General features: G+C 49.9%; 1 protein-coding gene across 11 annotated transcripts in view; it reads left to right on the top strand.

The window, feature by feature from the left end:
• The window catches only part of PKNOX1 (PBX/knotted 1 homeobox 1), a 47,608-nt gene that overhangs the window by 967 nt on the left and 25,280 nt on the right, over positions 1–21,361 (top strand). For 2 of the 11 annotated variants that reach the window (XM_029214274.1, XM_029214284.1), the window contains exon 2: positions 18,970–19,076. In XM_029214274.1, the coding sequence (XP_029070107.1) occupies positions 19,026–19,076 (51 nt within the window). In that variant the 5' untranslated portion in view covers positions 18,970–19,025. Of the gene's footprint in view, positions 1–13,073; positions 13,501–14,190; positions 16,079–16,598; positions 18,022–18,411; positions 18,507–18,969; positions 19,077–21,361 lie in introns of those variants that run through there. The other 9 variants (XM_029214283.1, XM_029214285.1, XM_029214282.1 and 6 more) reach the window with 9 other exon arrangements.

The following is a 21,361-nucleotide window of genomic DNA, read 5'->3' as shown; positions in this document are numbered from 1 at the left end:
GGAGGCGCGCGGGGGCGGGGCCTGGAGCGGGCGCGCGCGGGGGCGGGGCCGGCGTCGCGGGGGCGGGGGCGGCGGCGGCGGTGCTTCGGGGGGTCACCGAGGCCCTGCGTCGGCCGTCGCCGAGTCCGAGGCTGGGAGGGAGCCGGGTGCCCGGTGTCTGGAATGAGTGACAAATGCGTCGCGAGTAATAAACAGCCGATGTGAAGTAGAGGCCTGGGCGCGTCGGGCACGGTCCGGCCACTCGCTGGAATTCCACATTCCTTTAGAAAGAGATCGTGAGTCACTTCAGAAAAGGCAGGGAGCGTTAGTCTGCTTTATATCATCGTCAGGGCTGTTGAATAGCGGTTCCAAGCCTCGGCCAGCCAGGTTCTCCTTCTTGAAGTTTGACTCCTAGAATGCGTCTCACCGCGTGCTGCCTGGGGTCGGAGTCCCGGACGGGGGCGGCGCGGGGCGGGGCGGACTGGGGGCGCGGGTAAGGGCAGAAGGCAGATCCTTGCGGGGGGGATACCTATACATGCGCGAATATGCATTTGGTAAATTTGATCGCACACCTGCAACCATCCAGGATAGATTTGCCATTCGCAAGAGGGTTGAAATTAATTTTGATCCCAAGACTTAGGTTTTTTTGTTTTTGTTTTTGTTTTTTTGCGGTACGCGGGCCTCCCACTGTTGTGGCCTCTCCCGTTGCAGAGCACAGGCTCTGGACGCGCAGGCTCAGCGGCCATGGCTCACGGGCCCAGCCGCTCCGCGGCACAGTGGGATCTTCCCGGACCGGGGCACGAACCTGTGTCCCCTGCATCGGCAGGTGGACTCTCAACCACTGCGCCACCAGGGAAGCCCCAAGACTTAGTTTTTAATAGAAACTACTGGTTTTTCCTTAGGAAGGGAGTGCTTTCTACTTTATGGTAAATGAAACCCTCAGCTTTCGTTGGGTATACTTGTATGATTTTTCCTGACATATTGAAAAGGGATTTATGTATTTATATAATACATAATTTTATATAAAGTATTTTGAATATTGTATGGAAGAATCGAAGTGAAATGTAAAAATTTTGCCAGTACAGTTATTGGTGATACTCTCAAATCTAGTTGTACATGCATTTGGAAGATGGCTCACTGACTCAAATCTGCCTTGCATCATTTTTTTTCTTAATTTACCGAGCGTGGAGAGTGGTATGTAGATCGTTTAGTTACAGTATTTGGTTGAATCAGCGATGCACGGCTGTGTGATATTGACTGACACACGGCTTTCCGAAGGCAGCAGTGGAAGGACTCTTCCTGCTTCAGAGATTTACAAGTGGGAATTGAAATATGGTAGGTGAAGTACGACTCGGAAGACTAATGTTCTATGCTGAGGGTTTGAGTGTCGGCGCTAATGGAATTGGGTGCAAACAGCTGTCCGTTTACATTTCCGTATCAGTGTGTTGTAACTTTAGGAAAGTATTACTTAGGATTAGTGAAAGGTAACATTCTGGTTATAACTTTCGCTTTTGTTTCAAACTAATTGAAACTGTTTAGAAGAAAACCTTGAAACTTCTGGACTGATGCAAATCATGCGCCCCAGAGGACCTTTCCCTGCGCTCTGCTGGTCTCCAGACTCCTCTCCTCCTACAAACGGTTTAGAAAAAATAAGAGAGGATCAAGAAGAGAACCTATTACACTGAAATACAGTTAGCAAAATACTGAACCAAACTGGTGATAAATTTCTTTACATGCTTTTTAGTAGCTCACTTAGTAACAGATTGAACACTGGCTCTAATAATTTCTTCTTGAGTATATGATGCTAATGCTTTGTGCAAATACCTGCAGTTTCTGTTGGTGAAGAAGTCACAGGTGCTCTCCAGGATTTCACGTCTGCCGGTGGAATTGAGTGAGTGTTAAATTTCAGCCAGATGTTATTGCAAATAAAGATGTGATTTTTTTTCTCATTCAGGTTCACAGAGACCAAGTTAAGAACCTCTGCACTGGGAGCCCATCCCTTAGTAGGAATATGTATGTGCCTCCTTTTTCCTTCAGACGCTTATACTGATGGCAAGGGTGATGAGGAGGTAAAAACAGTGCAGCCCAGGGAACCCAAAGCTTCACAGTATGGGGTCATAGTGAGGTGAGGCCACGTGGGTTTACTGCCTGACACCAGTTGTGATGACTCACAACTGTGATGGGTTACTGTTCTGTCTTGTACAATCTGTTTAGGAAGACGTGGAAAGTGAAGTATAGTGTAGAAAAGGTTCAGTTTGGAAATTGTTAGAATAAACATTCAAGGGCTGGGAGGCATGGTTGTTTGGTTGGAAAGGCCTGGCTGCAAAGGGCCCCATCAAATGAGGCCCCTCCGGCCGTGTTGTCTGCCCTCCAGCGAGTGGACAGGGTGCCTAGCTGCTGGGTGCCCTCGCCAGCAGCCGTGCCTAGTGTCGGTGTGTCAGCCCCACTGGTCTAGTCACTGTTTCTGGGAGTTTCACTCACAGAGGGCCTGGTACTGACCCAGCAGACCTGCTGTCGGACGAGGTGGTTTCAGACTCCTGATGCAGAAGCACTGTGGCTCTGAGGATACGTCTGGGGGACTTGGGGAGGGGACAGAGCAGCTGCTTCTTTCCATCTAGGATTCCTTGGGGAAAGCGTCCTACAGCTTTGTCAGAATCTTGAAAAGTACTGATCAGTCACGTTGCAGGATGGAGGGCCAGTGAGTTAGTGAACCTTTCAGATGCCCTTTGTCTTGAGTCTTCCCTTCAGTGTTGGCGTGTGCTCGTCCTGACGGGTCCAGCAGCAGGCCTTGTCACCCCTCCCCTCAGGGTGAGCTGCTCAGTATGGGGTGATGCGCTCCTGTCTGGGGGATTTTCTGTTCAGGGCGACCCTGTCACCCAAACAGTGTGTGTCATTTGGTGTAACCTCTGGCCTAGCAGAGCCTTGTTGGTGGCAGGCTGCAGGGCACGTGGTGGGAATTGCCTTTATCGTTTGTGTCTGTCTTTGATGGACGCCTGGCTGTTGTAGTCAGGCCCCAGGATGGCAGGGAGCGGGCCGACTTCAAGTCCAGGGGTTTAGGGTCACATAGGAATAAGGAAAAAAGGAATCTAGCGGGGTCCAGGGACCAAGGTAGTGCTGGGCCTTGGGGCTGATGGAACTGCGGCTTGGGCCCTGGCGGGATCCGGCTTCCACCCTGGTCTTGACCTTCCCCGTTGACTTCCACTGTTGCTCTTAACCACTGACTGCTTCTGCACACTGTCTGCTGCATGTTCTCCGTTTCCCAGCTCTGCCCACCTCATCCTCTTCCTGTTTCCCAGCGGACATCCTGGAGACAGGGTGACAGCTCTGTCGCCTTCCACCGTGTCCCCCAGGTGCTGACCTGGGCGCCAGGGGCTCCTGGTCCCCAAGCTCTCCCCAGGGAGGGGTGGGCTCCTTTCAGCAGGGTCTGCAGTGGTGGGTGGGGTCACTCGGAAGGGACTGTGGATGGTAGGAATTGTGATCGCAGCTTCCTGAACAGTCTGATCAGACTTGCAGAGATAATGCCTTCACGAGAGTTTGGCAAGCCCTCAGTATATGTCACATGTTGTCTGAGACATTTTACCAAAGTTTGTATTTTTTTTTTTTTTTGCGGTACACGGGCCTCTCACTGCTGTGGCCTCTCCCGTTGTGGAGCACAGGCTCCGGACGCGCAGGCTCCGCGGCATGTGGGACTTCCCGGACCGGGGCACGAACCCGTGTCCCCTGCGTCGGCAGGCGGACTCTCAACCACTGCGCCACCAGGGAAGCCCCCAAAGTTTGTATTTTTTTTGCATTAAAAATCAGGAATTTAACTTTGCGATAGTCTAAGTTCAGTTATGTGTTTGTGCACAGTTTTTTTAAAAAACAAATACGTGGGCTTCCCTGGTGGCGCAGTGGTTAAGAATACGCCTGCCAATGCAGGGGACACGGGTTCAAGCCCTGGTCCGGGAAGATCCCACATGCTGCAGAGCAACTAAGCCCGTGTGCTACAACTACTGAGCCTGCGCTCTGGAGCCCGCGAGCCACAACTACTGAGCCCACGTGCCACAACTACTGAAGCCCGTGTGCCTAGAGCCCGTGCTCCGCAACAAGAGAAGCCACCACAATGAGAAATGAGAAGCCCGTGCATCACAATGAAGAGTAGCCCCTGCTTGCCACAACTGGAGAAAGCCCGCGCGCAGCAACGAAGACCCAACGCAGCCAAAAATAAATAAATAAAAAAGAACTCTATAAAACAAATATTTATTTCAGTACAATTTATTGCAGCCTAAGTGAAACACCCCTGTGATCCTCTATGGCAGGCGTTCAAAGCTGGGGCCCCGCTGACATTTGGGGCTGGGTACTTCGTGTCCTGTGCGTTGTGGGATTTTAGCAGACACCAGAGGGACCCCCACCCCCAGTTGTGACGACCAAAAATGTCTTCAGATATCGCCAAGTGTTTTCTGGGGGACAAAAATCCCCCCTGGTCGAGAAGTACTGACCTAGAATGGCATTTCCCAAAATGCCTTGTGTGGAACCCGAGTTTAATGGGATAGGCATAAATTTTTACAAATTCATCAGTTCAGCTCCTTTGAGTTGTTTTTTTAGTCAGTGTTATTACATATGTTTTCATGTATTTACATAATTGACACATTTCTCATTTTAAATATTTGCCTACAGTCTCTTTATTTTCTGGCCGTGCCCGATATTGTGAAGCCTTTCAAGCATTTAGGTCTTGTTGTTTCCCATGTTTATTTGATCATCCTCTGGGCTGCCAAGCTGAGCGCCAGCCCGATCAGGATAGGGATGGTGCTGCCAGGCCGACGTCCACGGTGCTCTGTCCCTGAGCTCAGATGGTGCCCTAGGGAAAAGGTGGTCCCAAGAAAGAGCCCTTGCCTTGAAGGGTTGGGGTTCCTGTTTTTCCTACAACATATTCATTGACCGTCAGTAGCAAGTATGTCATGAAAGTTTTAAATAGCAGTGTTTAGTGATGCCGGTGATAGTCATGGCCCTAAAGACAAAGCTGTGGTGTGAATCGAAATTCTATCAGCTGTGAAAGGCCATTCAGCCCAGAATTTACTGAAATGGGTTCTGAAACCATTAAACACCTTTGTTGTTAGAATTTTGCTGTGTCTCTTGGGGACGTAGGTGGTTGGCTTGGAAATATTTTGGGGGGATAGATTTTAGCAGGATTTAACGTCTGATTTTATTTGAATATTAAACTTCAAGTGGTACCTCCCAAAATCTTGCTTGAAAAATAAAGTGATATCTTGATAAATGTTTTCCTCAGAATGAGTTCTTGACTGAACACCTCCCTGGGATGGGACATGGAGCCAGGACAGAAGGCAGGCGACATTTGGCTGGTGTTCTCGAGTGGCAGTCACCTCAACCCTCCCACACACAGAAGGAAAATTGATTGCACTGTAGTGACGTACAACTGGTGTCCTGCAAGGTGTCTTGGAAAGGATCTGGTTTTTTGAATATAGAATTTTGAGAGTCTTGGGTTCCTTGACAGCTTTCTTAGCTTTATTAGTACACAGGTTTGGTTTAGAAAAGGATCATCAATTAAATGTTTTGGGAAGGATAAGTAACTGCCCCCTAAAATCTAGAGATATAGTTTGTATTGTCTCCCAGCCCTTTTCTGGCTTCATAACCGGCTCTCACAGCCACTAAGACTGAAATTACCCCAGAATTTCCTGTGTTTCTCGGTTTGTGGAATTGGTGGAACTCTTAGAGCAGCTTCCGAGAGCAGCTGGGGAGGTGCCCTGCTGGGAAACTGAAGCCTAGCTGGGTGGGCGTGGCAGTCTGGGAGGGAGGGAGCTGCCTGGACGAACCAGCATGTGTGTGGATTAAATGAAAAGTGCAAGAGACCTGACATCACCGAAACTGAGAGAGTGCGCTGTAGCTGGGGTTATATTTGTCAAGTGTAACATGTCTCTTGGGACAGCTAAACTTTAGGCCTGGGGTTGGCAAACTGCAGGCCTATGGGCCGCGTCCCACTGTGGCCTGTTTTTGTACAGCCCTAGAGCCATACATAGTACATTTTAGAGGAAAAAGAAGATGGGGACCTCCCTGGTGGTGCAGTGGTTAAGAGTCCGCCTGCCAATGCAGAGGACACGGGTTCAAGCCCTGGTCCGGAAAGATCCCACATGCCGCGGAGCAACCAAGCCCGTGCGCCACAACTACTGAGCCTGCGCGCCTAGAGCCTGTGCTCCGCAATGAGAAGCCCGTGCACCGCAACGAAGAGTAGCCCCTGCTCGCAGCAACTAGAGAAGGCCCACGCGCAGCAATGAAGACCCAACGCAGCCAAAAATAAATAAATTAATAAATTTAAAAAATAAATAAGAAGGGATATGACTACAGATATGAAAATTTTACAAGTAAGAACATCCGTGTACAATTTGATGGCAGTAAATTTGAAGAGCTGTGGATAGTTTATGAAGAAGATATAAATGATCAGAATTGACCTTGGAGGGACTTCCATGGTTACACAGTGGATAAGACCCCGAGCTCCCAATGCAGGGGTCCCAGGTTCGATCCCTGGTTAGGGAACTAGATCCCACATGCATGCTGCAACTGAGAGTTTGCATGCCGCAGCTAAGGAGTCCGCCTGCCACAACTAAGACCGGGTGCAACTAAATAAATAAATAAATAAGAATTGAACTTGGAGGTAGAAAACTTGTACAGACCAGCAACTTTAGATGAAATGGAGAAAGGTAGTCAAGATTTATCTTTTTAAATTTTTTTTAGTAATTCTTTTTTTAAAATTTTTATTTATTTATTTATGGCTGTGTTGGGTCTTTGTTGCTGCGCACAGGCTTTCTCTAGTTGTGGCGAGCGGGGGCTACTCTTTGTTGTGGTGCACGGGCTTCTCATTGCAATGGCTTCTCTTGTGGAGCATGGGCTCTAGATGTGCGGGCTTCAGTAGTTGTGGCATACAGGCTCAGTAGTTGTGGCTTGTGGGCTCTAGAGCGCAGACTCGGTAGTTGTGGCACATGGGCTTAGTTGCTCTGCAGCATATGGGATCTTCCCGGATCAGGACTCGAACCCATGTCCCTTGCGTTGGCAGGCGGATTCTTAACCACTGTGCCACCAGGGAAGTCCCAAGATTTATCATTTTAAAAAGGCACTGGCGTGAGTTAGGTCAGATTTTCATGGAACAGATACTGTGTTAAATGTAACAACCATTCACTAACAAAATTACTGTGCACCTGCTGTGTACCAGACATTGCCATGGTGGTGGGGAGTATAATGGTGAACAAAAACAGACACGGCTCCTTCCTGCCAGGAAGTAGTAAAGGCACAAGTTAATCCGAGGCCCATCGGAATAAAGTAAGATTACAGCTGTAGGAAAGACTGTAAAAGGGAGGCATGTTTTGCTCTGAGATGTGGGTCAGAGGTCAGGGGTGGCTCTTCTAAGATGGGGATGGCTGATGTGAATGGTCCAGGGGAACAGGAGTGGGCGAGGGGACGAGGATTAGGGTGACCAATCCAGATGGGGGCGGGAACTGTGCTCAGAGGCTTTGGGGGTTGGGGGAAGCCCAGGGCTCTGAAGAACCTGGAAGGGCCTGGTATGCTTGCGGTGCGGGGAGTGGGGCGATGGGGGGCGGGGAGGGAGGAGCGCAGTAATGACCCAGTCATGCTGCGTTACAAGTTATGATCTGTATCTTGTAGGCAGTGGGAATCCTCTGAAGGGTTTTAAGTGGGTGTGTCTTGATCAGATTTGGGTTTCCAGAAGATCCCTTTGAAGACTTGGAAACACACCCATGTCCACAGAGGGGCTGGTTCAATAACTGCACTGAGTCTGCTACACCTGTAGTGCTCACTCTGCAGCTGTAAACAGGAGTGAAGGTGATGACAGCCTGCTGGGAAGCACCTTTAGGGTGTGGTAAGGGAGAAAAGGAAGGCCCGGAGCTGAGAAGAGTGTGCACTCTTATCTGAGAGAGGGCATAACTATTTGCTTATGGTAAAAAGCTTAAACCCCAGATTAGTTAAAATGAGGCTCCTTATTGGAGACGGAGGGGACAGGGTTATAGATTAGGTTTCTAAATGTATCTTCTATAGTAAAATTAAATCAAAAGGAGGGGGGAGGACTACCTAAAAATTAAAGCAAAATGAATCAAAAGAATCTAACTAGGGCTTCCTTGCCTCCTTGCTTCTAAGATGACCAAGAAAAGAAGGAAAAATGGTCATGTCAAAAGGGGCTGAGCCAGCTGTGCCCAATGCATGCCCAAGAATAAGCCCATTAAGAAGTTCGTCATTTGGAACATAGTAAAGGCCGAAGCCGTCAGGGACTTTTCCGAAGCAAGTGTTTTCGACACCTGTGTGCTTCCCAAGCTATATGTGAAAGTACGTTACTGTGTGAGCACAGCATGGTAGTCAAGAATGGTTCTCGGGAAGCCGGAAGGTTGGAACACTCCCACCCTGACTTAGACCTGCGGGTGCTGCCCCATGGCCTCCACCAGAGCCCAAGTAAGGAGCTAAGTCCTTAAACACAATAACATGGAAATTATACTTAAAAAAAAAAAAAAAGAAAAGAGGACTTCCCTGGTGGTCCAGTGGTTAAGAATCCGCCTGCCAATGCAGGGGACATGGGTTCGATCTCTGGTCCGGGATGATCCCACATGTCCCGGAGCAACTAAACCCGTGCACCACAACTACTGAAACCTGTGCACTTAGACCCCGTGCTCTGCAGCAAGGGAAGCCACCACAATGAGAAGCACAAGAACCAAAACGAACGAAGAGTAGCCCCCACTCGCCGCAACTAGAGAAAGCCCACGCACAGCAACAAAGACCCAGCACAGCCAAAAAAAAAAAAAAAGAAAGAAAGAACAAGAACCTAACTAGGAATTGAATTGGTGGCTTAAGTACACAGAGAATTATTATTTCCAGTGACTTCAAAACAACTTGGATTGTACATCTATCCTAGTGGGATAAATCCTAAAGACAAAGGAACTACAAAGAAATCTTAAACAATTTTTAGTACTTGTATTGTTAGTAGTAATATTCATATTATTTTGAAACTATATATATATATATATATATATACACACACACACATATATAAAGTGATAAATAGGTCATTATGTTACTGTCATTTGGAAATTATTTTCAGGGTAAGAAAAGAGATATACAAATATTAATTTGAAGTAAAGTAAATACCCTGTAATCCCAAATTTGAATTGGAGGTATCAGTGTTAATTTGTACAAAATTTTTATGAGAAAACATTTCTTATCCCTGTCCATTGGAAAGGCTAGAAACAGTGACCAACCAGTAGCAATGAGCACACAGCACCTAGATTGTGGTTTCTACGTATCATTTCCCATTGGAATCAAAGCCCCTTGGATCAATGGCAAAGTCTGGGTTTGACACAGAAAATAATCAATATGAGCCTGGAGTATCTCGTTTTACCTGAAAGCAAGAAAGCTATCAAGAATTACTAGAGGACTTCCCTGGTGGCGCAGTGGTTGAGTGTCCGCCTGCCGATGCAGGGGACGTGGGTTCGTGCCCCGGTCCGGGGAGATCCCACATGCCGTGGAGCGGCTGGGCCCGTGAGCCATGGCCGCTGAGCCTGCACGTCCGGAGCCTGTGCTCTGCAACGGGAGAGGCCACAACAGTGAGAGACCCGCGTACCGCAAAAAAAAAAAAAAAAAAAAAAGAATTACTAGAGTGCATTAAAAGCTGTAGGAGGTAACTGAAGGGGCTTACATTGGAAAAAGATGGGATAATTTGGAACATCAGAAAATATATGTATAAGAAAGCTGTACTTATTATTATTTTTTTTTTTTGCGGTACGCGGGCCTCTCACTGCTGCGGCCTCTCCCATTGCGGAGCACAGGCTCTGGATGCGCAGGCTCAGTGGCCATGGCTCACGGGCCCAGCCGCTCCGCGGCATGTGGGATCCTCCCGGACCGGGGCACGAACCCGCGTCCCCTGCATCGGCAGGCAGACTCTCAACCGCTGCACCACCAGGGAAGCCCTGTACTTATTTTTTACATGTTTAAACCCGTGGATCACAGCCTCACTGGTCACTATTTGAGAACGCTAGGGAACCAGCACGTTACTCTGAAAATTGATCCCAGAGGGAAAGCAGCAAGCCTTAAGAAATCCCATCACTGGGGCTGCAGTGTGGAGAATGGACTTGGGGGACGGGTGGGGTTGGGAAGAGTGGCCATGGGAGAGAGGTCTGTAGGCATTACGGGGAGCTCAGGGAATGGAGGTGTGATGGTTGGTGATTGTTTCTGTAAGCTTAGTTGTTGAATCAACAACACCAGATGGCTCTTCTCCAAAGTGAAATTCTGGAAAATAAACTTTACGGTTGCAACTGGGGTCTTCATCACCCAGCATTTCAACTCTTACATGCTCATGGGTAGTATCGTTACCATGTGCTGGCAACATACGGTGGCTGCATCATGTCTTTCTCATACGTGTTGATCGGGCAGGAAGGAGGAGTTCCTTTCCTTTTCAGTAATTGTTACGATGTTTTGGAGATGTCTGACTTGCAAACCTTGGCTGTTATTGGGAGATGCCACTTGTACACTTAGCACCAGGCCGTCATTTTCTTTAGACTCGTTAATGTTTGCAAAGCAGAGTTACCTGTGTGTGCAGCGTTGAACGTTACATGACTGAAGGTCATCTGTGGTGTGTACCTGGCGGTTCACCTTCTTCATCCATTCTCTTAGTGTTTCCCGTTTTGAATGACACTATAAATCATAGATTGAATTGATGTAATTAACGTTTGTAGGCATCAGAGTTGTCAGATTGTCAAACATTTGCCTGATTTCCTTGTGAGTTCTACAGTTATCTTAGAAACGGTTGCCATGACACAGACTGCTGGTTACTTCTCCAGCAAAATTGGGTTTATTCGGGACCAACGAAGAATTGAAATCTGGGGTCTGCAACCATGGGGCGCCCGTGCAAGTCCCTGCGTGGCCAGGAGAGGAGAGCTCTTTTAAAGAGCTCTCGACTCTGGAGTCCAGAGTCCGCTGGAGGAATGGGGTCCACCCGGCGGCTTTTCACTGCTGGGCTGGGGCAGTGTCTCCTTGGCTGAGGCCTTGCCAGGCGGGAAGAGGAGTCTGTCCACTTTCTGTCGGGCGGCCCTCCCGTCGGGGCGTGGGAGTGCGCCTGCTGGCCTCCCAACTCTATTTAATTAAGGGTTCTGTTTATTAATTTTTACAAGACAGAGTTCTGTTGTGTTCTCTGAAATAGCACATAGAGGGAATGGCAGGCCTGGGAGCCAGACACATCGGCCTCTCAAAGGCGCTCCTCCTCTTTGCACCTGTTTGCCATCAGCAGGGCTCCAGAGACTGCCGAGCGCTCCGGTCCCTACTGGCGGGGGCACAGGAGGCTGCACACCGCACTCTGCTCACGGGCCTGGGGGCCGGGAGTTTGGAAGGGCTGCGGTGGGAACGGCCCGTCTCTGCCCCACAGGGTTGGGGTCCTCAGCTAGGAGGGCGCCGGGCCGCGGATGGCTGGGTGGCTGAGGGCTGGACTCTTTTGGAGGGGTTTTCTCAAATCTGGAGGTTGCTGCTGCCGGTTAGCTGGGACGTGAGCTGGGCTCCTGAGCACAGCACCTCTGCGTGGACTCTCGCTGTGGCCTGGGCTTCCTCACAGTGAGCGCAGGGGCGCTCTGTTTAGTCAGACTTCTTACTTCTCGGGGCTCCGGAAGTGAGTGTCCCGGTGAACATGGCGGCGGGAGCTTCCGCAGCCCCGAAGTCACACAGCGTTGCTCCGGATGCGCTCTCCTGCTTCCCAGCAAGTCGCTGAGTGTAGGCCACGTTGAAGAGGAGGGGACAAAGACCCCCATCTCAGGAGGAGTGTCGCAGTTTGGGGATGTGCTCTAAAAGTGCCTCACTTAGGTCTGCACATATATAGACCCTGGGAAGATAGCTCCTCCCTCGTTTTCCTTCCTGCCCTCACTAAGCCCCGCTGTGATGCTGGCAGTGCAAAATGAAGATGGACCCTCCTGGACCAGTTCTCTGTGCGTCTCTGCGTTAGCGTGGGCCCCGTAAACAGGACTCTGATGCAGAGCTCTGATCTTGCGGGAGCTTCTGCTTGGCCCGCCCAGGTGGCCGAGCGCGCGGTTGACCACGTACAGTGTGTGTGTGGAGCAACACCAAAAGCCCGCGTTCACCAGCACTTCGCAGCGATTGACGAGTTCAGAGAGGTGTTTGTAAAAGCATCAAAATTCCAAAGCTTTTTGCATCTTTGGTACTTTTCCTTCCAGCCCTGACGAGTCCAGTGTCTCATTTATGCTGTTCCATTGGCCTGTTTACCTGTTCTTGTGCCGTTACCCACTTCTTAGTTGTTACCTGTGGCCTTGTAGGATGTTTTGAAAGTTTTTGAGTTTTTCAAAAACAGCAGGAATCTTGATTGGGATTGCATCTGCGTGTGCTGAGAAAAACCAGTAGACTGTCCATAAGCTGTTAGGAATGTTGGCGGGTACAAGGTTAGCCTGCACAGGCTGGGGGCATTTCTTACCCAGCAGTCCACCAGAAAGTACAGTGACAATGAGATACTTTTGACAGTAGCAAGGAAAACCATGACGTGTTTCAGGATTAATTAACCAGGGCTACAGAAGACCTCCACAGAGAGGACCATCAAACTTTTCAAATTTTATTTTATTTTTTTAATACATTTATTTATTTTTTTATTTTTGGCTGCGTTGGGTCTTCGTTGCTGTGCACAGGCTTTTTCTAGTTGCGGCGAGCAGGGGCTACTCTTGGTTGCGGTGAGCGGGCTTCTCATCGTGGTGGCTTCTCTTGTTGTGGAGCACGGGCTCTGGGTGCACGGGCTTCCGTAGTTGTGGCTCGAGGGCTCTAGAGCGCAGGCTCAGTAGTTGTGGTGCACGGGCTTAGTTGCTTCGCCGCATGTGGGATCTTCCCGGACCAGGGCTCGAACCCTTGTCTCCTGCACTGGCAGGCGGATTCTTAACCACTGCGCCACCACGGAATTCCCCGGACCATCAAACTTAATAAAGGATGTAGGAGAGGACCCCACACTCTTGGTCCTAGAGAGCTGTCTCTTCTCCCCACATTAATTTCCAAATACTTTTTCAACATTGTTGTAAAGTCGTTTCTTTTTTTTTTTTTCCCGGTACGCGGACCTCTCACTGTTGTGGCCTCTCCCGTTGCGGAGCACAGGCTCCGGACGCGCAGGCTCAGCGGCCATGGCTCACGGGCCCAGCCGCTCCGCGGCATGTGGGATCTTCCAGGACCAGGGCACGAACCCGCGTCCCCTGCGTCGGCAGGCGGACTCTCAACCACTGCGCCATCAGGGAAGCCCGTAAAGTTGTTTCTTGACAGCAGGGACTGTGTTTGGTTTGCTGCTCCATACCCAGCATTTAGAACAGAGCTTGGCCCAGAGAAGACTTTCAGTAAATATTTGTGGATTGAATGAACGGCACAGTTACGTGCACAGCAGATTGTGTGCCCTGCTTTTCCACTTGACAGCACCCATGAGACTTTTTCCTTGGACTTAACCTTCATGTTCGTGATTGATGGTCAGAACCGTAATGGATTTCACCATTCCCCTACGGATGACGTGTAGGTTCTGTTTCTCTTTTCTATCAATGTGGATAAGAAACATTATTTGCCTCTGACTTTCTTGCCATGAGTTTTTTTTTTTTAAAAAACAAAAGGCTTCATTGTTTTTTTTTTTTTTTTTTAATTTATTTATTTTATTTTTGGCTGCGTTGGGTCTTCGTTGCTGCGTGCGGGCTTTCTCCAGTTGTGGCAAGCGGGGGCTACTCTTCGTTGCCCTGCCCAGGCTTCTCATTGTGGTGGCTTCTCTTGTTGAGGAGCACGGGCTCTAGGCATGCGGGCTCAGTAGTTGTGGCTTGCGGGATTCAGTAGTTGTGGCTCGTGGGCTCTAGAGCATGGGCTCAGTAGTTGTGGCGCACGGACTTAGTTGTTCCGCTTGCCGTGAGTTTTTAATGCCCTTTGAAATGAGGCTTTTGAGCTCTTCTCTTTTGAGAAGAGATTATTTGAGGTTATTTTTATTTTTATTTTTTTTATTTTTTCTCTTTTTGCGGTACGCGGGCCTCTCACCGCCGTGGCCTATCCCGCCGCGGAGCACAGGCTCCGGACGCGCAGGCCCAGCAGCCACGGCTCACGAGCCCAGCCGCTCCGCGGCACGCGGGATCCTCCCGGACCGGGGCACGAACCCGTGTTCCCCGCATCGCAGGCGGACTCTCAACCACTGCGCCACCAGGGAAGCCCTGAGGTTATTTTTAAATCAATATTTATTAAGGCTACAAAGCTACAGCCTTGTTTTTCTCTCTATGCTTTTATGTTAGAATTTATAGATTTCATTTTTCTCTTTATAAGTTTAGTAAATTTTGATCTTTCACCCATAAGACAGCCTTTGATCAACTCAAGATGATCAGACTACATGTACCATCTTTAATGATCAGTCCCATATACAACTTAAATCTCCTTATGTGTTTTGAACCCTAGTTTTAAGTTTAGTAGATACACTTTTCGTTTTAAGCACCTTAAATATCGACCAAATAAATAAAACCTTCTCAGTAGATCTAGTAACTTAAAATTACACATGTAGTGAATCTCAAGTTCTCAAACTTTCCAGACCTTCTACCAGGAAGTGACGTTCATCGGATGAGGAACTTGGTTTTGCTCACTGCTGCACCCTCAGGACCTAGAATAGACCCTGGCAGTCGGTAAACTTGCTTAAATGAAGGAATGTTTACAATCTTAGTAAATTTCTTGTGCCTTTTCACTAAAAAAGAAATGTGTAAAATCAGTAACTCAGTTATACTTTTAAATTGGAATCAAGGCTAAAACCTAAGATTAATTTGCTAAAATTTCTTGCGTACTGCACACAACTTAAATGTCAAATACATAGATTATTCTGAAGCTAAACACAAAAATATTAAAATCTAAATCTCCCACAGGGCTTAGAGACACCACTAAGGCAGGAAGGAAGTCATCTCAGGCGAGTCGGGCTTCTCATCTGGGGGACCACGTGGGCTGGGACGAGGGGAGCTGGGGTGCTGCTGACCTGGGGCCCCCTCCACCGTCTGACCCGCATGCTGCACCTCCTCTTCCTGTCTGCAGACTGAGCCGTCCTGGACCTTCCCGGACTCACCGTCTGCTCTGAGCAGGAAGGCCTTCTCCACCTGGTGGGACTCAGCCAGTCTGTCTGCCTCTGGCTCTTCCCTGACTTGTCAGTTGTCCTTGACTAGATGCTTAGAAATATTGAAACGCCTGCCTGTTAGATTTGGCTCACCTTTCATTTTTTTTGTCTGCCTTTCAGGTTGCAACACTAACGCTGTCTTCTTAGCTGAGTTTGAGAAGAGTGTAACTTTTTTTTATGGGTAACTATACATATGGTCAAATCGCCTTCCAAACCAATTACACGGTTTGTGAGACCTAGGATTCCTTCAGGGTGCTGGGTGTCACTTCATCTTTGCTAGCAAAGTGGCGCACTGTTGTTTTAAAGTTAATAATTGCTAGCTGAGAAAGGATGTATAATTTTAAATTTTGTATTTCTTTAATTACTTTTAGTTTTAACATTTCTGTACATGAAAATTGGAAAGTTGTGTTTTCTTCATTTGTGTTAGTCTGGCTGGAACTCTTGAAAGGGTACCAAAGTGACAGTTTCCATAAATGTGTTCTTTTTTAACTGGATGAAACTTGTAGAAATAAAATGGACAAAAACCGTGTCTCACCCTTAAACACCATGGTATTGTTAAGTCTGTTGGGTTGGCAGTTCTTTGACTTGGATTTTAGAGCCTCACGTGACGTTAAGAATTGAAGACAGTTGGAGGAAAGGGAACCCGTGTGCACTGTTGCTGGGGATGTAAAGTGGTGCAGCCACTATGGAGAACAGTATGGAGGGTCCTCCAAAAACTAAATATAGAGCTATCATATGATCCTGCAGTCCCACTCCTGGGCGTATATCCGGAGAAAATGAAAACACTGATTCAAATGTTCATAGCAGCACTGTTTCCAGTAGCAGAAATATGGAAGCAACTGAGGTGTCCATCAGCACATGAATGGATAAAGAAGTGGTATATATTTACACAATGGAGTACGACTCAGCCATAAAAAAGAGTGAAACCCTGCCGTTTGCAACAACATGGAGGGACTTGGGGGGTGTTACGTAAGTGAAATAAGTCAGAGAAAGGCAAATACTGTATGTTTCCCTTATATGTGGAATCTAAGAAATAAAATAAACTGGCGACTGTAACAAAACAGAAACAGACTCAGAGATATAGAGAACAAACTAGTGGTTACCAGTGGGGAGAGGGAAAGGGCAGGTAGGGGTAGGGGATTATGAGACATAAACTACTAGGTATAAAATAAACAAGATACAAGGATATATTTTACAGCACAGGGAGTATAGCTAATATTTTTTAATAATTATAAATGGAGTATAACCTTTACAAAAAGAAGTGAGGACACTGGTGTTGAGTTTGAATATAATAGAAGCTTACTTTTCTATGTAATGGGGGAGAGAATTAGGGATTAATTGATTGTTTAGAAATCTCAAGTTAACCTTAGTTTTCATATAATGCCTAAAAGAAGAGTTTTTGCTAAACAAAGATGAGCCTGCTGACCTTTCTTCCTTGGGTTGGATGCTTTATTTCCCAGTTAATGGTAGGTTTCCCTTCGTCACTCAGGTTCTGTCTTGGGCCTGCCTTGGCCAGGGCCGGGAGGGCCTGTAGCTGAGTAGCTGAGGTTGCCAGAGGCCTGGACCAGGGCGCACGCTTCCTCCCGAGCCCAAGCAGCTCTGCGGGATGACCCTGTGAATTCTGCTGGGGACCAGGGCACGCGCTTCCTCCCGAGCCCAGGCAGCTCTGCGGGATGTGTGACCCTGTGAATTCTGCTGGGGGCTGTCTGCCTGCCCGCTTGCAGGTGCCAGGCCGTGTTTCTGCCCCAACATGGAGGACCATTTTGCTGCAGCCTGGAATTGAGCACCTGCGGACTTTGCAGATAGATGGCTGCCGGCGGGCCTGGACCACCCTTTCAAGCGGACAGCGCCATCTGCTGGCAGCTTCTTCCAGGCGCCTTCGGTGTCCTGCGGGAGTGGGACCTTGGCACTCTGTCCCCATCTTTTTACTCAACAAAATGTTAGTCGTATGGAGTTGCCTTTTTTTTTTTCTTATTTTTCCACTTCCTTGCGTGGTGTTCCATTGTAGAGAGAGTATGTATTTTCAAAGCTTTTGACGCAAATTTCAAATTTTTTCCTTTAGAACAGTTGTACCAAGTTATGTCAGATATTGAAGTTTCAACCAGGTTGGTAGAGAGAAGGACTACTACACATCTATATGTTTTTAGAATGAAACGTTGACTTGTCCCCTCTATTTATTATGGGCATTTTGAAAGCCCCCAGAGCTGGAAGAGTGATCCGCCACTGCCTAGATCCCGCGGCTGTGGGCTCGGCCGCAGTTGTCATCTTGTGGGGCGGGCCGGCCGGAGGCTGGAAAGTAACCGTGGAGAGTTGGCCCCCAGCCGAGACCCACGTGGCTGTGGCTCTGCCTTCTTGGTCTAGGCCCTTCCAGGGCCTCTGCTGTGCATTTTGTTCAGGTCAGCTGTTGGGAAGCCACTGTCAGGTGGACGCCTGTAGGTGAGCAGCTCGGGCCCCTCCCGGCGCTGGGCTCAGGACCGGCGGGCTCTGGGTGTCCTCGGCCTGTCTCAGCACCACTCCAGTCTGCTTCGGATTCACACAGGTTCACGTGGCCACCCCCTCGGCGCCTCTCCCCTCCCCCTCTCGGCAGGACACGCCTCTCGAGACCCCTAACGTGATTACCCCTGTAAAGACCCTGTTTCTAAGTAAGGCCCCACTTGCAGGGCCTGGGGGTTAGGACCTGGGCTATCTTGGAGGACACGTTTACACCTCTGCACGTGCTGGCCACGCCCTGACGATTACCGGGCTTGTACTGGTGGCCCAGACTCGCTCGTTCAGAATTCCCTCGTGGGTATTGAGAAGCGTCTCAAACCTTCAACGTCCCATCTCTCGCTTTCTCCTCCCAGGCCACAGACCCCGCTCCCCGCCGTTGGCTCCACCTCGGGACATGCGGCTCTGCTCTGCCGGTGGCTCAGGTGGGAACTGTCAACCCTCCCCGGACCCGCCCCCCCTGCCCATCCCGGGCCATCTGCACGCCCTGTGCTCCCATCGGCCCCCGGCCACACGGCCTCCGCCCCCCTTGGCCCTACAGTCCCTCACCTGCCCTGCACACCGTCAGAGACCGTCCTGAGCCGGGAGCCTCAGGGCCCTTCTGGTCAGACTTTCCTGGGGCTTCCCTCCCCCGCCCCAAGAAGGCACACAGTCTCCACGTGGCCCATGGGTGTGACCTGCTCCCGTGTCCCCCACTGCCCCCCAACTCTGCTGTCCCACTGCACGTGGCTCCACTGTCCTCCTGTCTGCGGGAGGCACGGGTGGCATCCCCACCTGGTTTCTCTCGTCTCATTTACCTGTGTGCATGGTGACAGGTGAATGACAGCGTTCCCACCTTTGCATCGTGTGCAGATGTGAGCCGATGCCCAGCGCAGCCTCCCTGAGCTCACCTGCGTCCTTCCTGCCTGAGGTCGGCCTCCCCAGGCTCAGTGTCTGTGCACCTTCCCCGTCACGCAGCCGTGTGACCCGCCAGCTGCGCGCTCACCCTCTGTCGTGTCACCCTGCCCGAGCGCCCCTACGCCCTCCGTGTGCTGCCTGGCCTTCCTCTTCCTTGTGGCCCAGGGAAAGCCCCAGGGCCCAGGACAGTGTCCTGCACGTGTAGACATTACTAGGTGTTTGCTGGGTGAGTGAAGGAATAAACCCAAATGCCTGGAGACGTGATAACGCGTCCGGGCCTGGGGCAAGTACAGACACGCGATCGCCAGGCAGGTGCGGGGTGCTGAGTAGGATTTGGCTTATACCGTAGCGTGAAGGACGGTTTTTACTCTCCATGTGAAGATATGTATTTAAAAAGGTATACGGGTGCTGTGGCATAAGGGGACAAGAAATGCTCTGGGTTATTAACCGATGCTTCTCTGCTTTTGTCTTCCCAGACACCGTGTGCTTTTGACTCAAGATGATTTGATGTTTTATAAAGAACTCACTCACCATGATGGCTACACAGACGTTGAGCATAGACAGCTATCAAGATGGGCAACAAGTGAGCGCTGGTGCTCTGTTCCACATTCTAAGTAGTCAGCCGACCTAGTACTGAAACACGAACGGTGCCTTGTGTATTCACAAGCTAGTCTCCGTGAGGGTGCAGGTTCAATGTTGAACGTTTGGTGCATTTATTATATCTTGGTGCTCAGAAAGATTAGGGGTAGAATTGTTCAAGTAGTTTCCTAAATGACACCGAGATTGTAATTTTGAGTCCCCTAAGTCATAGTTTCTTGGGAATTTACCTTTCTAATGTCAGTGTTAGTAAGTATCATTGCTCTTAAAGGTTGTGGTGATAATCATAGACTCCCGTGTTGCCCAGTTGCTGGCCTGGGCGGGAGCTGTGCGGTTTCGTTCCCCTGCATGTCGTGGCAGAGGGGACCGTCCGATGGCACGTGGGGCGCAGCTGCGGTGCTGTCTGTACGTCTCCTGCCCCTGCAGGAGACGGTCATGACGTCCGGCTCCCTGCTCAAGGGTTTAGGGACACCCCCCCCCCCCAGGCCTGGGGTGCCTCGCCCACCTGTCACTCCCCACTTGGTGAGACTCAGGGGGTGTGTAGGACCTGAGCTGCGACCCTGTCCCCTTCCCAAGTCGGGTCTTTCCTTGATGGACAGTTTTGTTCCATTCCTGGGATGTTTCCTGTTGCAGTGATTTTGGTTTTGTTGATTTAAAAAAATGTTTTAAGTGTTTTTGCTTCTTAGAGGTAGGGAATTGTATTTCAGCCTGCTCTCTTCACCAGGAAGTCCTCTGATATTTCCAAGAGATTTTGTTTCTCAAATGCACATCTAACGATGTCCCCGCTGTCCCTGGGCCCTGCGGTGGCTCCTCGTGGACTCCCTGCCCGGAGGGCCGTACGACCTCACAGGCTCTCACCTCTGCCTGCCCCGGGGCCCTGGCTCTGGTTGCCCCTTGGCTCTGCTCCGCTCTGTCCTGCAGGTCTTTGCTTCGCCCCGCTTTCTGCGAGGACCCCCCCACCGGCCCTGGTTACCCCCACGGCCTGCTCCCCACCTGCCATCCGCTTCCCGGTCCCTTCCTCTGATCTTTGTTCTCCATCCGTGGCAGTGATCACCTTCCGACACACCCTGTTACGTGTCCGTCTCCCTCCAGCTGGTCCCTGCCCTGATGCAGGGAGTCCAGGGCAGGGCTGGGCGCAGTGGGGGAAAGGCCTCGCTCGTAACAGTTCAGCACTTCCCGTGACGTGGAGAACCGCTTGTGAGCATTCCTTTCAGTAAGGATTTGATCTTCTACAGTACAGACAGACCACATTTACTTAGCCGGTTCTCTGAGGTTGAACATTTAGATTCCTCTTTTTTCATGATCATTTTTTTTAAATCCTGAAATAAATCCTTTAAGGCTTTTTTTTATAATACTGTCAGACTTCTCTCCAGACGGACTGTGTTTGATTGGGCTTTAGTCAGTCGCTTTTGTTTTTTGGTTTTTTTTTTTTTTGTCTGCATTGGGTCTGGGGTGAGCAGGGTCTACTCTTCGTTGCGGTGCGCAGGCTTCTCATTGCGGTGGCTTCTCTTGTTGCGGAGCACGGGCTCTAGGTGCACAGGCTTCAGTAGCTGCAGCACGCGGGCTCAGTAGTTGCAACGCGTGGGCTCAGTAGTTGCGGCATGTGGGCTTTAGGTGTGCGGGCTTCAGTAGTTGTGGCATGTGGGCTCAGTAGTTGTGGCTCATGGGCTCAGTAGTTGTGGCTCGCAGGCTCAGTAGTTGTGGCGCACGGGCTTAGTTGCTCCACGGCATGTGGGATCTTCCCGGACCAGGACTTGAACCCATGTCCCCTGCATTGGCAGGCGATTCCTAACCACTGCACCACCAGGGAAGTCCCACTTAGTAGTTGTGGTGCACAGGTTTATTTTTTTAAGAGAGAAGCAATTCCCAAGTATACTGTTCCATCTAAAGGCAGCAGAATGGAAGTAACCTGCTCACTCTGGCCTGTTGGAGAGTTGAGAACAGGGCCCGAGCCCGGACCTGCAGGGCTGCTCTCTCGGCTGCAGCCCCGAGCACCAGGCTGGGTTCCTGGCAGGATGCAGGCTCTCCCATCTCTGTGGATGAGCTTCCCCCCACCCCCCACCCCACCACAGGTTCCCCAACAGGCTGCTTCCTTGAGGGGCGGGGGGTGGCAGTTGTGGGCGGGGCAGGTGCATCCCAGATACCCCAGTCCTGAAGAAGCCGAGGAGGGCGGTGATCTACTCAGGGATAACAAGAAGTTTACTGTAGCGATTTTGTTTTATTTGTAAACTGAATTCTTTATGTTGAAGGATTTAAATACTTTTCCCCGAC

Source organism: Monodon monoceros, unplaced genomic scaffold, assembly GCF_005190385.1.
Source record: "Monodon monoceros isolate NGI ecotype Baffin Bay Population unplaced genomic scaffold, NGI_Narwhal_1 Super_Scaffold_11, whole genome shotgun sequence".
Classification (NCBI taxonomy): Eukaryota; Metazoa; Chordata; class Mammalia; order Artiodactyla; family Monodontidae; genus Monodon; species Monodon monoceros.
Note: the sequence above shows the minus strand (reverse complement) of the source record. Positions and strands in the feature narration are given on the sequence as shown.